The sequence below is a fragment of the Mangifera indica genome, chromosome 2 (genome assembly GCF_011075055.1).
Source record: "Mangifera indica cultivar Alphonso chromosome 2, CATAS_Mindica_2.1, whole genome shotgun sequence".
In the NCBI taxonomy this organism is placed as follows: Eukaryota; Viridiplantae; Streptophyta; class Magnoliopsida; order Sapindales; family Anacardiaceae; genus Mangifera; species Mangifera indica.
This window is the reverse complement of record NC_058138.1, coordinates 15,259,478-15,274,210: the sequence shown is the minus strand read 5'-3', so window position 1 is coordinate 15,274,210 and position 14,733 is coordinate 15,259,478. Positions and strand designations below refer to the sequence as shown.

Genomic DNA, 14,733 nt, shown 5'->3' with positions numbered 1-14,733 from the left:
TTATATAATATCTATATTAAGTAGGATATAATTCAACAAAACAAAATTTAGATTTATTTATATAAATTATCTAAAACAAGGCGAGCTATGAGGGCATCAAAGGTGGAAAGTATCACTAGGTTCAAATTCTTTGGCGCACTAAATGTTTTTATAGTTCCTTCTTCTTCCTAATAATTATTATATTCAAAACAAATTCTCATATATAAAAAAGTATGAATTTAAATATTTTTTTATAATATATTAAAATCAAATTTTTGATTTATTTGATTCAGTTATTATAAAATTTGTTACTAGACTTAAAATTTATTTTATTTAATATAATTAATTCAACTTTGAAAAAATTATTTGATTTGAATGAAATTTCTCATTTAAAAAAAAAAGTTTTTAAGATTTTTTAAATAAAAAAAGAAAGTAGCCCTAAAACGAAAAAGCCCATCAAAAGTCTCCGCCTATTTCTTACCAAACCAGAGGCCCACTTTTTTAATCACCTGTCGTAAAACTTTCCAGAAAGAGGAAAGCTAACACTCAACCCCCTTGAAACTCTGGACACTTGCAAAGCCTCCGTTAACTCCATTTCAACTAAATCAACCCTCGGTCTCATCGAACACTTTCTTGCTTCATCTCTTGAAACCTTCGTCACTCTCTTTGTTTTCCCACCTTTAAAATCCTTTCTTCTTTGCTTCTTCTTCCACTCACATTGGTGCTCTATCTCTTTTAAAGGTACCATTTTCCCTCTATATTAGATCTTTATGATTCTACACTTATGAAATCTAGAATATTTTGCTCACTTGGAGCTTTTGTTTTTTTGAAGTTTTATAGTTTACGGTGAGGTGGGTCCGTTTTGGACTCATGGAGTTCTTGAATTTTTTTTTTTTTTTTGGTTTTTGGTAGATTTAAGGTTTCAGTTGATCTTTTTTGGTAGTGAAAGGTTGAGACGTTAGTTGGAGGTTTTCATATTTATGTTTATTTTCTTGAAACCTTAGGGGAGCTCAGTGAAAATTTTGCGAATTTTTTCGCGTTTATTTTGTAGTGCAAGGACATTGAGTGACTCATTTATTGGTATTTTTGGTTAGCGTGGTGTGATTTTATCTTTTTTAAGTCGGATTGTGTGTTGGTTTATGGAGGGAAATTTTGAATTGTTGAGTGTTATGTGATGTGTTGTTTTTGCTTAAATTACAATTAAACGTTAATGTGGTAGGCAATTTAATTTGTGGAGGTAGTGTATTTAAGCTCTTTTTTTCAGAAATTAAGGCATATTGCCAAAACCATATGGTTGATGTATGCCTGAAATCTTGATGATAAACAGTCTACAACTTGAATTATTTTAATTAGTATATGGCTGAATTGTTGATGCAGTTTGCATTCTTTGGTGAGGAACCTAGTATATTTTGCAGGTTTTAATATTCCTCTGCAAAAGTTGGGTTGTTGAAAATGGCAGCAACAGCAGCTTCCAGCCTTCAGATGGCAACAGTGAGGCCATGCATTTCAACTTCTCACAGAGATGTCAAGGCAGGTGTTGCCTTTGTTGCTGGAGATTCTAAGAAAGCATCATGGGCCATGCTTGCAAGCGCATGTCACCTATCATCTGTGCAACCTCTGCACCGGCATTTTATGTCATCTTCAGTAAAACTTGATAAGGCTGTAACAAAAGCAATGGCTGAATCCAATGATAGCAAGCCTGTATCTGGGTTGCCAATTGATTTGAAAGGTTCATTCTTGTTCAACTTCCTCCAATTTTTATCCCTTAGAAAATGTTTAAATTTCTATATGTTATTTATATATGTGGATTTGTAAGGTTTTACGTTGCAATGATTTCGGTCTCTTTGTTTAGTTGTTGCTAGGAACTGTTAATGTGTTTTTTTCTCATTAATCTCTTTAATTAAACCCTTATTCTCATATAATCTTCCAAATGCTTGAAGAGAAACCGTTAAAATGATAACCTGCTTTACAAACCAAACAATCAATGGGTGTATATACAAACAAACTACTGAAAGGATCATATGCTTGTTCTTGTTGAGGGTGGCTGAGTTTTTTTTAACACGGAGGTATTATTTATCAATTTTGGGACAAAATCTCATAAAACAGTTCAACCGCCATCATGTTGAAGCTGCATGAATCATTGTTTATCCAATTTAGCATTAATGTCCTTTCAATCATTAAAAGTTTAAATTTGCAAACTAACTCTGGAACTGATGTGTTCAGGTAAGAAGGCATTTATTGCTGGTGTAGCTGATGACAATGGATATGGTTGGGCTATAGCAAAATCTCTTGCTGCTGCTGGTGCAGAAATTTTGGTGGGGACATGGGTGCCTGTAAGACACTGAACCTTCGTTCTTATTTTCTTCTCATTCTTAGAAAATCTAATCTTTTTCAAGCCTGGAAAAAAGATGTTCATTTACTTACATTTCTTGTTTAGGCATTGAACATTTTTGAAACCAGTCTGCGACGTGGAAAGTTCGATGAATCACGCGTGTAAGTTATTAGCCTTGGTTTATGTGACATTATAATGGGTCAATTCTTGGTGAATGGTTCAGCTGAAAGGATTTTCACATTCCAGGTTGCCAGATGGTTCTTTGATGGAAATCACCAAAGTATATCCCCTAGATGCAGTCTATGACAACCCTGAGGATGTTCCTGAAGATGTAAGGATGTCTCTTTTTGTTTCAGTAAAATACATGAAGAATGTTAAGATAGTTCTATGATGCAAATTTTCTTATCCTGTCAACTTTTGCAGGTGAAAACCAATAAGCGTTATGCAGGGTCCTCTAACTGGACTGTCAAGGTATATAACCTTATTGTTTCATTCCCTGTCATTTGTCATCGAGAAATTTGTGATGTCATCGTTGTTATTGAACAAGTTATTGAACATTGTCTGACTGAAAGATGGATTTGATATGTAATTTAGTTTTATTTGTAACATTTTCATTCAGAATTTTGCAGTAATTTGTTTCTTAATTTTTTTTTTTAAAAAACTATATAACCAGTCTTGATTTTAGAATGGACCTTTATTTCTCTCAGACCAAAATAATTGGTATCTACCATTTTTTTTTTTTTTAAATTTAAGTTTGGTAGCTTTTTGAATGTGTTGCAGGGAGTTGCTGAATCTGTGAAGCAGGATTTTGGCAGCATTGATATCCTTGTGCATTCACTTGCCAATGGACCGGAGGTACTAAAGTTTCCATAGACGGTATCTCATTAAACCATTATTTTAGTACTTTGACAAGAAATAATCTTATTAATAGGTGAGTAAACCTCTACTGGAGACATCAAGGAATGGATATCTTGCTGCTGTATCTGCTTCAAGTTATTCTTATGTTTCTTTACTCAAGCATTTTATTCCAATAATGAATCCAGGCATGCTTCTCCATTCTATAATCTGCAGTGTCTTCTCATATAACACGTGATATATTGTGGCAAGATGTGTGTCTAGAATCTAAATTTGGTTTTATTGATGTAGGTGGTTCATCAATTTCACTTACATACATTGCTTCTGAGAGGATCATTCCAGGGTATGTTTGATGTGCAATGATATCATACAACCATAAACGTTTGTGTTGTCATAAATCCTTTTCATGTTACAAAAATTTAACTATTTTATAACAGATATGGTGGTGGAATGAGTTCTGCAAAAGCTGCACTAGAGAGTGACACCAGAGTGAGCTCTTATATCTTCTTTACTCGTGTTTCACATTCATTCTAATATCACTGCTCCTAAATTGTTGTGTATCGGTTGATTCATTACTGTGCTTTACTTGACCATTCAGGTACTTGCTTTTGAAGCGGGAAGAAAACACAAAATCAGGGTCAATACCATTTCTGCTGGTATCTTTCTGACACTTTATTATCAAATTTTTAATTTCTCTTTTGAGAACACGAAATCCATTATTGTTTTGGCCTGCAGGTCCACTAAGAAGTCGTGCTGCAAAAGCAATTGGATTCATCGACACAATGATTGAATATTCATTAGAGAATGCACCACTGCAGAAAGAACTATCTGCAGGTATCTGCTAGAACTCATTCCGTAACTTAGTTTCTTTTTTCTGCTCGTGCTATGTGTCACATGGGATTAGTGAGTTTAACAAACCGATGAAAACAGATGAGGTGGGCAACACGGCTGCCTTCTTAGCATCACCTCTGGCATCCGCAATCACCGGTGCTGTTATATACGTTGACAATGGTCTTAACGCAATGGGAGTCGGAGTTGACAGTCCAATATTTAAGGACCTTAACATTCCAAAGAGCAGGCACTAGTGTTACAATGGTCTTAGGACAGCTAGCTCGCAGTGCAATTTCGGGTGAGATGTTTTCCTAAGGGTTTTTTACTTCAGGGATTGTAATATTTTCTGATGAGGCTTTTGTTTGATGGAAGATTTTTGTCAAATGAACAACTCGCAATAATGTGTTCAATGTCAGTGCCAATCAGAACGTGTAACTTGCAGGGTTGCATAGTGGTTCAAAATTATTGATCTACAAATCATTAGTCACATAGTCTGGGCCTGAGCCCATCTGAGATCTGATGTGGTTAACATGAGAAACCAAAGAAGATGCATGTGCTACAGAGAAAAGTTATGGCATTTCTCCATTAACCATAAATTTCGCCTGTAAAAAATTCCGCGAAATTATTGATAAAGAACTTCTAATATTCATTTTACATAAACTTAAAATTAAACTGGATGGCTATTGAAAACACATAATCAAAATTTAGAATGGACCTAATTAGTGATGTGATTAGAACTGTAACAATTGAAAAACTTAAACTTTTAATAAAACTATGCTAATCAATTTTGGGTGTATCAATAAGTATGCATTTAATATATGTTATTAAGTAATTGAGTGATTTTGAATTTGTATATTATTGTTTGTGTATAAGTTTATACTTATTGTATGCACACATAAAACTACTCTTTAGATTTTATAACCAAATGTTTTGATGATATCTATTTACCTAATTACCCTCATATTTATTTTAACACCGAAAAAATAACATACGAATGTTATTATTATTTCTACAGCCAGAGGGTTACTTTTGTTAGTGAACTACACCTGAGGGGGATTCCTGGTATTAACCCTTAATTTAATTTTGTCATATGTCTTTTTTTTTTTTTAACTTGGAGATTGATTTTCCCGCGCGGTGAATTACATGATTAGGTCTTTTTGAATGAGCTTGGGCTTCGGCTTGGGCTTTGGTTTGGATATTTACGAGGGAATGGATCAATCAGAGAGGGAATTTTGGTTTTAATGGGGCTAATGTTATTGGCAGAGATTTTACCCTCACCAATTTTTTATTTGGAACAACATTTCAAATATTTTTTAAGCCGCAAATTATATTAACAATAAAGTTATACGTACCTATTTTTTATATATAAATATATCATAATATAATTTAGTAATTTTAAATTAATAATAAAATAATATTTAATCATATGATAATATATCTATATGTATAGACATTTGTATAAAATTGTTATATATAGTATTGCTCTTATATTAAATGACATTGCTTGGAGGCAAAAATTTAGAACTAGCATATGTTACTTTTTCTCTTAGTAAATAGACAGTCGGCCGTTGTTCTCTTCAGCTTCAAACATTATAAATCGATATTTTTGTTTAAATTTTGTGAAATCAATTGGTATGTCTCACCACTTGCTGTTATATCCACACAAAAAAAAGTAGAAAACATAGCTACTTAGTGGAAGTGGATGCAAATGGACTTAGTCTAGTTTAGGTAGTTGTTGTTTTTTTTAATAAGTCATAAAGTGTCGATATTTAGCTTAATGGAGTGTTGGTCTTCAACCTTAGTAGAGTTGTATATATAGTCAAGAATGTCTTCAATAAAGAATATGGTTCAAAGCCAAGTTTTCCCTTTCATCTCCCTTGTCTTCTTTCCTATCAACATTCAATGTAGCAATGGTATCATAGCTTTAGCAATCTTGGTTGTGAATTTGCTTGTAGCAAAAAAACAAAAAATTACTTCTCCACACTTCAATTTACGATACATTTCTTCTTGAAATACTCATATAGTTTAAATTAATCATATGAAGGATAAAATAGGATTTATCATAAATTAATGCATAAGATATAAACTACAAACACAAATTTAAGAAGTGATAGAGTTTGAAATGCTTAGAACGGTTCAAAGTTTTTCATCTCTAACCTTTCCTGATCACTTTTTTAAGCCAACCATTTAATGTTCTCCTAGAAAAATATCAATATCTACCCTAATTATCTGGGTAGACATAACAATAGACAATGGCAGATCGGCTTTGACATGCTGATCGTGCCTAAAGGTCAAGTAATAGCCTAACAGGTTAAATTAACTTACTATGATTAAAAGACTTGTAGAACAACCAAAGGCCCTGCTTGGGTTGTGCCTTTGCAAGCCTTTAACGGTTGAGGCACACGCTTTTGCAGGTCTGTCAAATTATATATTTAATTTTAATTATTTTTAAATATTTTTAATGGGTTGTGTTGCAAGCTAACCCAACCATCTTGATATATCTATATTTGAGGTTACACCCAATTATAATAGATTTCTATCTGCACAAGATTGAATACAAAAGTTTTGAATATAATGCAATCAATAATGTTGATCACAACAAATGAAGAGCATGTGTTCTCTCAAAGCAATGAAATAAGAGCTCAAAGAGAGTAAAAGTGCAAGGCTTATGGAGATTGTTTCTCTCCATCTTTGTTAAAAAACAAGTGAGATAAATGGATCTCATAAGATCCACATTCAATAAGAGCACATTAATATCACAAAATGAAAAAACTCTTAAATCTGACATGGTAATATCATAGTTCTAATATATTTCATATAAAGCTTGAATGATTTACTAAATTGTAAAACCTATTATCTTATATTTGCGTCTTAATATAACTTCCAATATGATTGCAAGGTGAAAATATTTTTGCTTTTTTTGGTTATAAACAAAAATAATTTTGGAAGAATAATAAGTTAAGATAATAATTTCTTAATATATCACATTATACTTAAAATTATTAATATGTGGTGATTCAAAATTAAAATACTTATGTTGTATTATTTATCATTAATCTTATATGTATGTGACATGACAACATCTTAATAGGTCTCACATAAAGTTAAAATAATTTACTAAACGATAAAATATATAATCTTAGAGCGTCGTTTTAACGTAACTTTTAATATGATTAATTGCAAGGTGGAAGGATTTTTATTTTTTTCAATATAAACAAAAATATTTTGGAAGAATAATAAGTTAAGATAATAATTTCTTAATGTATCCGATCATATTTAAAATTATTAATACATAGTGATTCAAAATTAAAATAACTTATCATTTGACATATGAGATAAATGAATCCCACAAAATTCACATTCAATCTTAGAGGTATATGAATCTATGTTCATATTAATATTACAAAATAAAGAAACTCTTAAATCCGATATAATAACTCTTAGTTTTAATGAGTCTCATATAAAACTCGAATGATTTATTAAACAATAAAACATGTTACCTTACAAGTGCATCTTAATATAGCAAGTATCTTTATTATTTTCAGTACAAACAAAAATCATTTTGAAAGAATAATAAGTTAAAAATAATAATTTTTTGATATATTATATTTAAAACTATTAATACATCGTGATTCAAACTTAAAATATTTATGTTGTTTCTCAAATTTATTTTTTCTTTTATCATCTACATCATAAATCATTTTTTAATATTTTATTTTTTAAACTATAATAATTTATTTATTAAAATAATTTTAATAACAAATTGATTTGTGAGATGACTCCCCGTGTTACCATGGTTAAGAAACTTTGATCCGATTTTGAAATATACTGAGAGATGACGCAATAAGTAAAAGTTTTTAAATTAATAAATGAATTTTACCAAAAAAATATATTGAAATTTCCTATAAAGATCTTAAGTGGACTATTATAAGGGTACTTTAGTCCTTTCATATAACCCAGTAGCCTGGTACGAAATTAAAATCAGGCCAGACCCGAACCGCCAAGAGAGAAAAATCGAAACAGAGCCACAGCCTCTATAAATATAAACCTTAATCTCCCAATCCCATTTTATTTTATTGAAAAAACAAAACATAAAACATATAATCAACAACGAACGGAATATAAGGGGAAAAAAAAAAAAAAACAACAAACCAGAAGAAGAACCCAATCAAAACGGCAAGGCCAAAACCCTAAAAAGATAATCTAAATGATGATGAAGGAGAAGTCGTTTTCGATTATTATGGTGACGACGACAAAGAAGGTTTGAAACAACCGCCATGAGATGAGCAGCGTCGTCGACGTGGCAGTAGTTATAGTTATATTAGCTTCGTTTCATGGCTAGAGAATTGGAAACGACGTCGTTGTCGCAGCAGCAACAAGAACAGCAGCGGCAGCAGCGGTGGGGGACGTTGGAGGAATTATTGCTAGCGTGCGCCGTGAACCGCTACGGGACCAAGAGTTGGGACTCCATAGCCATGGAAGTAGCCAACCGAAGTTCAAGCCTGACGTCGCTCACTCCAGAGAGTTGTGAGGACAAGTTTCGTGATCTTAAGCGACGGTTCATGGCTTCAAACGACGCCGAATCGACTAGTTTGGTCCCGCTTGTTGACCAGCTCAGACAGATTCGTGTTCAGGAGCTGCGCGACGAGGTTCAACGACGCGACGTTTCGATCGTGTACATTTTTGTAGATCTGAGAAAGAAATTTTCAGTTTTCGTTGAGATCTATGGAACGACGTGTCACGTGTCATTTTTTCTATTCGGTTTTTGCAGGTCTTTGGAATTGAAGGTGAAGAGTTTAGAGGAGGAGAGAGAGAAGAGCTTACAGGCGGAGGAAGCAGATCTAGAGAGAGAGAGAAAGGCCTCGCCGGATATCATCGCCGGTAAATTCTCCTCCGCGGACGGCGACGAATCCGATGAGCGCGAGAACCGATCGTTTAACGAATCCAATTCCACGACTCATAAAGCAGAGGAAACGAAGAGCAGGAAACAACAAAAAAACGACGTCGCGGGAGGAGAGAAGAAAGAACCGAAAGTAAAGCCTGAACCGGATGGAGAGGTTCCGGTTCAAACCGGATGTGGACCAGACCGGGATCGAGATTGGTCCTCAAACGGTAAATTAAACGGAAATGTCGAGGAGGACGAGGAAGAGGATGACGTGGACAATGACAAAACGGTGTCGGAGGACAAGATGGAAAATATTAATAAGAATAACAAAACGATTGGGCTCAGTGAGTTGAACGAGTTGTGGGACGATTGGAAGAGGGAGGGAAAAGAAGTTGGGGTGGCGTCGAAGCAGAGCAGTGATGTACAGAGCTCGGCTAGTTTGTCAAAGAACAAAAAACGGCGTCGTAATAGCAGTGGTGAGGAGCCCGATGTTGAGGAGGTTTCTCCCGCCACGAAAAAGGTGTTGACCGTGAAATCTGAGCCATTAGTTATGTTTCTTGAGATCATACGGTCGCACCGGCTCAGCTCACATTTTGAGCGGCGGCTTCGGAGCCAGGTACACTCTAATTCGAATATTCTTTGTTTGAAAAAATTTAAAATTAAATCCCGTCTGATATTTAAAAAAAAAAATTGGAAATTCATTTGTAAAAGCGTAAACTCTGTTGACGAACACGTCTTACCCGAACTCACCCAGTCACAGCCTTGCAATTCGCATCATTAGGGGACTTCTTTGTCAAAAACAAAAAAATTTGTAAGCATTTTAGTCTTTAAAAATGTTCACTACATCGAATAACATAAAGAAGTTTTCGTGTCAATGCACGTAAGCGTCGGTTTTATAAATCGACGATGGGGATGGATTTTCCTAAATGGAAATGGGTCCCAAACAGATACTAGGATTTTGGAAATCATGTAGCTTTAGAGCGTACGGTTAAAGTGTTATCTTTTGGGTTTTTTAATAAACAAACTAAAGAAAAATAAATCTATTACTTGTTTATTTGTTAGATTAATTAGCTTGATGCAATATCATAAATTAGATTTAATCTGACCGATGATTGAGATTTTGTTTAGAAAAGAATACCCTTTTAAAAAGATGATGTGATATATCTCATTGCGGGAATATTTTTCTCATTCTAAAACATATGTGAGTAAACTCTTAGTTTAAAAAAATTTAGCACCAAATTTTAACCTACTCCAGTTTTGGGTGACGTTGTGCTCGAATGTATAATACAGAATAATATAGATAGAATATAAAAATAAATTAATAAATAAATAAATTGTTATTGATGTGTAACTTTCCAAGCCAAAAAAGTTTGTGCCTTATCTACGTGTCTTCGGGGTGATTTATTGTTTTGGTCCTTTCGGCCGCCTGTCTTTTGCTATATATAGAACGAATGTCGATAGGTAGAATTGTGTTAAACTTAAGCCCAGGTTGTTTTGGATTTGGACCAGGAGGAACGACACGCTGTCGTGTTTTTTCTTCTGTTTGTATAGGCAGGAGAATCCAATGGCTGAAAAAAAGTCTAGGGTTGTGTATTCTACGTATCTCGATTTTGTACGTGCATGATGTTGTTATCTCATTTTTTATCTTGATTTAATGGTTAAAATCAAAGTCAAACCTAATAAATGGGTAAATAGGGTAGACATGTTACATAATTAACTTGAGGGTGTCGGGGGGAGGGGGATGACATATGTATATTTAGGTTTAAAATAAGTCTGAACTTTTTGAAATAATTAAAAATCTCTTTTTGTTAATGCATATTTAGTTAGTCTTTAAAACTTGTAATTATCATTTTTCTTTTTATTATTTTAGTAATCTTAAAGGTTGTGTTAAATTTTGTGGAAAGATTTTTTTCCAACGGTGATTAGTGAGGGCCGTGCTCGGCGTGTACACATTCGTGTGCTGTTGACGAAATACAACTGTGCTTACGTGTAAGTGAAAAGTTACAAGACATAGAAAGAAATTTATCTTCTGTTTGTTCATTCTCTCCGGAACTGGAATTGTCGACTGTAACGAACAGAAAGAAGAAGCGTTATACGTATATCATTTACTTACTGACTGACTCGACTGACTCCCATTGAATGGTTCTTCTCTTTACCACCTTTCATTCATTCATTCTTTCCCACGTGGGACATTCCATTTCCTAATTACTTCACTGCTGTTCTGCTTCTACTTTTCTAAGCATTTCATTTTGGTCCTCTTCTCCTGTCAAATCCACCTAGGGTACCAATCTCCAACTCACCGGGATAGGAGGCCTTTGATTAGATGTCGGGTTACATAAAATACCCACGCGCAGTCGAACCCACTTCTGGTGCTACTATGCTTCCCGGTAGGTTTACTGGGATCGGTCCAGGTATTGTTCCCTCTCAAAATGGTCGTCCTACTTGACCCGGTAACAAATACTGGGGATTGGTAATTGTTAACCCCTCTCAACATTAGTAAATTACGAAAGTTCCCTTGTGTATACTTTGGTTCTTAAGTCTTATTAATCTGTTTCGTTTCTTTTTTTTTTTTTTTTTTTGGTTCATTATACATCGCAATCTTATATAAAATCAAATTATGCGATTTTAACATAAAAAAATGATATCATGACAGAAGTTAGGTCCGTATGTCATTAACGAATTTAGTCAAAATCTTATGATTGATTAATTGCAATATTAATACGTCCTCGTGTAATCATCAGCTGTTGAAGGAATTGCGTTTACAATTTTTATTTTGCAGGAATCTGAAAGGTACAAAAAGTTGGTAAGGCAACACATGGATCTTCAAACGATTCAATCCAGGCTTCACAGAGGGCTTTACTCTGACTGTTTTCAAAGATTCTATAGAGATCTCTTGCTCATATTCAACAATTTCATAATTTTCTTCAGAAAGAGCTCCCAAGAATATACTGCGGCACAAGAACTCCGCGCTCTTGTAATCAAGGAAATGACTTCCAAGCTCCAGAAACCTCAAACACCTGCGGTTAAACCAGAGCCAGAACGACAACAACAGAAACCACAAAAAGAATCATCTGTTTTGCTTTTGAGACCCGGCAGAGCTTCAACCATGGTCATGTGTGGTAAGCGAAGCTCCGCCAAAGCAGCATCAGAGAATGCTGCTAGTAGAAAAGGTGACAAGAAAGAGAGGGAAATCGAGGAAAAACCAAAGATGAATGAGAAGAAGATCAATGGATCTTTTGTTGGTATTGATGAGAAGGGTATAAAGAAGAAAAGGAGTAGTGAAAGGTCGGTTTCAGGGTGGAGGAATTTAAGGACCAGCAACAAGGGAGGAGCAGAGGTTAAACATCAATACGGTGGTAATGAACTTAGCTCTCATGATGCTTTGGAGGTTAAGATGGATAAGAAAGAAATTGCTGTTAGAAAGAAGCAAGGGGCAGCAAGTTTCTTGAAAAGAATGAAGCAAAACTCGCCTAGCAAATTGGTGGAAAATAAAGATGACGACGACAGTGATTGCAATGAGGACAATGAGGATTCAGAAAACGAGAGCAAAGATGGTAGAGTAGAAGAGGAGGCAATAAAGAAGAATGGAAAGAAGAGAGACGTGGGAAAAGAGAGGGTGACAAGGAGTTCTAGGGGAAGAGGAGTAAGGGAAGAGAGTAAAAGAATGAAGAGAGGGGTTGGCCGGCCACCGAAAAGATCAGCAGCAAGTCCTTCACAAAAATTGGTAGCAGTAAGCCCGCCAGGGACAACCGGAAAGAGAGGGAGAGACAATGGTGAGAGTGAAGTTGGGGTGGTGGTTGGAAGTAGTAGGTCTAGGAAAAGAACAAGAAGGTGAAGATGATTGTTGTATAATGTATATTATTGGGAAGTTTCTTATTTTTGGGGTATTTAGCTTTTCGTTTTTTACTTAAGAGACTAGGATTGGAACAGGGAGAATGCTTGGGAAAGAAATTTGTATTGTGCACTTACGCAGAATGTTTTGTTGCAGCCATTGCATATACACCACATCTAGAATTAGAAATGAATTATAGTATTATTTTTTAATTGTTTATATAAATATTTTAGCCAAAAACGTGAACAACATATTAAAAAAATATTCAGTATGAAAAGGTTATATTAAGTATAAGAGTCATACATATAATTTTATTAATATTTAAATATTACAAACATGAGGTTACTTGCCTTATTGGTGTTGGTAGTAGAATTGTTATCTAATCTTTAGGGGAAAAGGACAATTTCTTATCCAAATTTTAGGCCACTCTCAATCCTACACCCACAGGAGATGAAAAACCCCTTCTCTCACCCATAGTTAAACTGTCGTTTAAAATTTTAGTTAGAGATAAGGGTAAAATTATTATTTTAACTATAAACTTTAAAACTTTAAAATTTTATTATTCCTCCTTCCAGGTTTTAAAAACTAAGACCTTAACTCATCCTCAAAGTTTGAAAATTTTAAATTTCACCCGTAGGGTTTGTTTTCTTCTTCGGCCACCATCGTCAGCCGATGTATTCTACCGATCTCTTATCTCCAACTACAAAAGACAACGTAAGATGATCAACAATGAAGGATGATCTTTCGTAGCCCAGATTTGGACGACGAAGCGTCGTTCAAATCTGAAAGAACAGACAAAGGATGATGCTTCGTCGTCGCATCTGGACAATGAGACGAGCGACTCAGATGACGAAGAGTCGTCCTTCGTTGTCTAGGTGGTGTAATGAAGAGAGATCTCTTTGTCGCACGATGGTGCGACAAAGAGATCTTCTTTGCATCATGTGACGAAGAGATCTTCGTCGTATCATGCGACGAAGATCTCTTCGTCGTATCATCCATCTCTTTGTCGCACCATGCGATAAGGAGATAAAGATCTTTTTATCGTACCACCGCCATCGCACAAAGAGAAAGAAGAGGCCGGAGACAAAGTTGGAAGATGAAGTTGAAGAATGAGGGTGAAATTGTTATTTTTGAAAGTTATGGGGGGCAATTGAGTTTTAAAAAAATATGGAAACCCTAGGTTTGGGGGTGAAAATGTTACTTTTCAAAGTTTAAAAACTTTATGTAAAAATGAAATGTTAATTTCTAAAACCTGGGGAGGCGGGGAGTAATAAACTCTATAACTTTTTAATATAAATAGTAAAATAACTATATTATCCTTCCCTTTAACTGAAAAAATTAATAGAAGCTTAGCTATGAGCGGGAGAAGAGGTTTTTTATCTCCCGTGGATATAGGTTTGAGAATGACCTAAAATTTGTATGGGAAATAGTCTTTTTCCCAATCTTTATTGCCTCTTGGAGTGGAGCAAGGCTACTGCGAATCTCAGTTTCATTCAGACAAGAAAGTAAATTCCCTGTATATTCTTATATATTAGATTTTATTAAATATAGGGCAACAATACAGAGGGATGGGGTTGAATACCTTATCTTTTATCCACGTCTTCAATCCATCTTTGTTACAAAGATAACAATAATTCTTCATTCTTTTTTTGTTAAAAAAACTCTCTTTCTATCCCCTACACCGGGAGAAAATTCTCTTTCCGTCCTCGTACCAAGAGAAAAAATCATTTCTCTATATTCTTTAAACACAACATAAATATATTAAACAATAAAATTAACTAAAATTAAAATCAACCTATTTTAATTGTCACAAATAATATATCTTAATTACCTAAATATGCATAATAAAAAAATGAATAAATTTAAAAAATATAAATAATTTAAAACTATAATTATACGTTAGCATTTTAAGTAAAAATATTAATATAAAGGGGTTAGGACGAGACACATGCATATTCATCCCTAATTACGGAAATATTTTTCGTCATCATCTCTATCCCATTTTTCATTTCTATCGAA

General features: G+C 34.2%; 2 protein-coding genes across 5 annotated transcripts; both read left to right on the top strand.

Annotated features, from left to right (window-relative positions):
- Nucleotides 1-534: 534 nt before the first annotated feature.
- Nucleotides 535-4,484, top strand: LOC123209812 (enoyl-[acyl-carrier-protein] reductase [NADH], chloroplastic-like). Of its 3 annotated transcripts, none has more exons than XM_044627966.1 (13): nucleotides 535-720; nucleotides 1,395-1,708; nucleotides 2,203-2,312; nucleotides 2,417-2,472; nucleotides 2,558-2,642; nucleotides 2,735-2,782; nucleotides 3,092-3,166; nucleotides 3,243-3,354; nucleotides 3,458-3,509; nucleotides 3,604-3,655; nucleotides 3,765-3,822; nucleotides 3,902-4,000; nucleotides 4,097-4,484. In XM_044627966.1, the coding sequence occupies exons 2-13, from the start codon at nucleotides 1,432-1,434 to the stop codon at nucleotides 4,249-4,251; spliced, it is 1,179 nt and encodes a 392-aa protein (XP_044483901.1). In that variant the 5' UTR covers nucleotides 535-720; nucleotides 1,395-1,431; the 3' UTR covers nucleotides 4,252-4,484. The 3 variants fall into 3 exon arrangements, with proteins under 3 accessions (XP_044483901.1, XP_044483903.1, XP_044483904.1); XM_044627968.1 differs by having other exon boundaries at nucleotides 1,383-1,708; XM_044627969.1 differs by having other exon boundaries at nucleotides 1,357-1,708.
- Nucleotides 4,485-8,069: 3,585 nt separating this feature from the next.
- On the top strand, nucleotides 8,070-12,926 carry LOC123208424 (calponin homology domain-containing protein DDB_G0272472-like). 2 transcript variants are annotated; one of them, XM_044625943.1, is made up of 3 exons: nucleotides 8,071-8,672; nucleotides 8,769-9,498; nucleotides 11,662-12,926. In XM_044625943.1, exons 1-3 carry the CDS (start codon nucleotides 8,332-8,334, stop codon nucleotides 12,715-12,717), a joined length of 2,127 nt encoding a protein of 708 aa, XP_044481878.1. In that variant the 5' UTR covers nucleotides 8,071-8,331; the 3' UTR covers nucleotides 12,718-12,926. The 2 variants fall into 2 exon arrangements, with proteins under 2 accessions (XP_044481877.1, XP_044481878.1); XM_044625942.1 differs by having other exon boundaries at nucleotides 8,070-9,498.
- The last annotated feature ends 1,807 nt before the right edge of the window (nucleotides 12,927-14,733 follow it).

Bases quoted from the DNA above. Each gene is read 5' to 3' on its own strand.
- LOC123208424 (XM_044625942.1), top strand. From the start codon at position 8,332: ATGGCTAGAGAATTGGAAACGACGTCGTTGTCGCAGCAGCAACAAGAA. The intron at 9,499-11,661 runs GTACACTCTAAT...TTTATTTTGCAG, and splicing joins AGCGGCGGCTTCGGAGCCAG to GAATCTGAAAGGTACAAAAA.
- LOC123209812 (XM_044627966.1), top strand. From the start codon at position 1,432: ATGGCAGCAACAGCAGCTTCCAGCCTTCAGATGGCAACAGTGAGGCCA. The intron at 2,473-2,557 runs GTAAGTTATTAG...TTCACATTCCAG, and splicing joins AAGTTCGATGAATCACGCGT to GTTGCCAGATGGTTCTTTGA. The intron at 2,783-3,091 runs GTATATAACCTT...AATGTGTTGCAG, and splicing joins CCTCTAACTGGACTGTCAAG to GGAGTTGCTGAATCTGTGAA.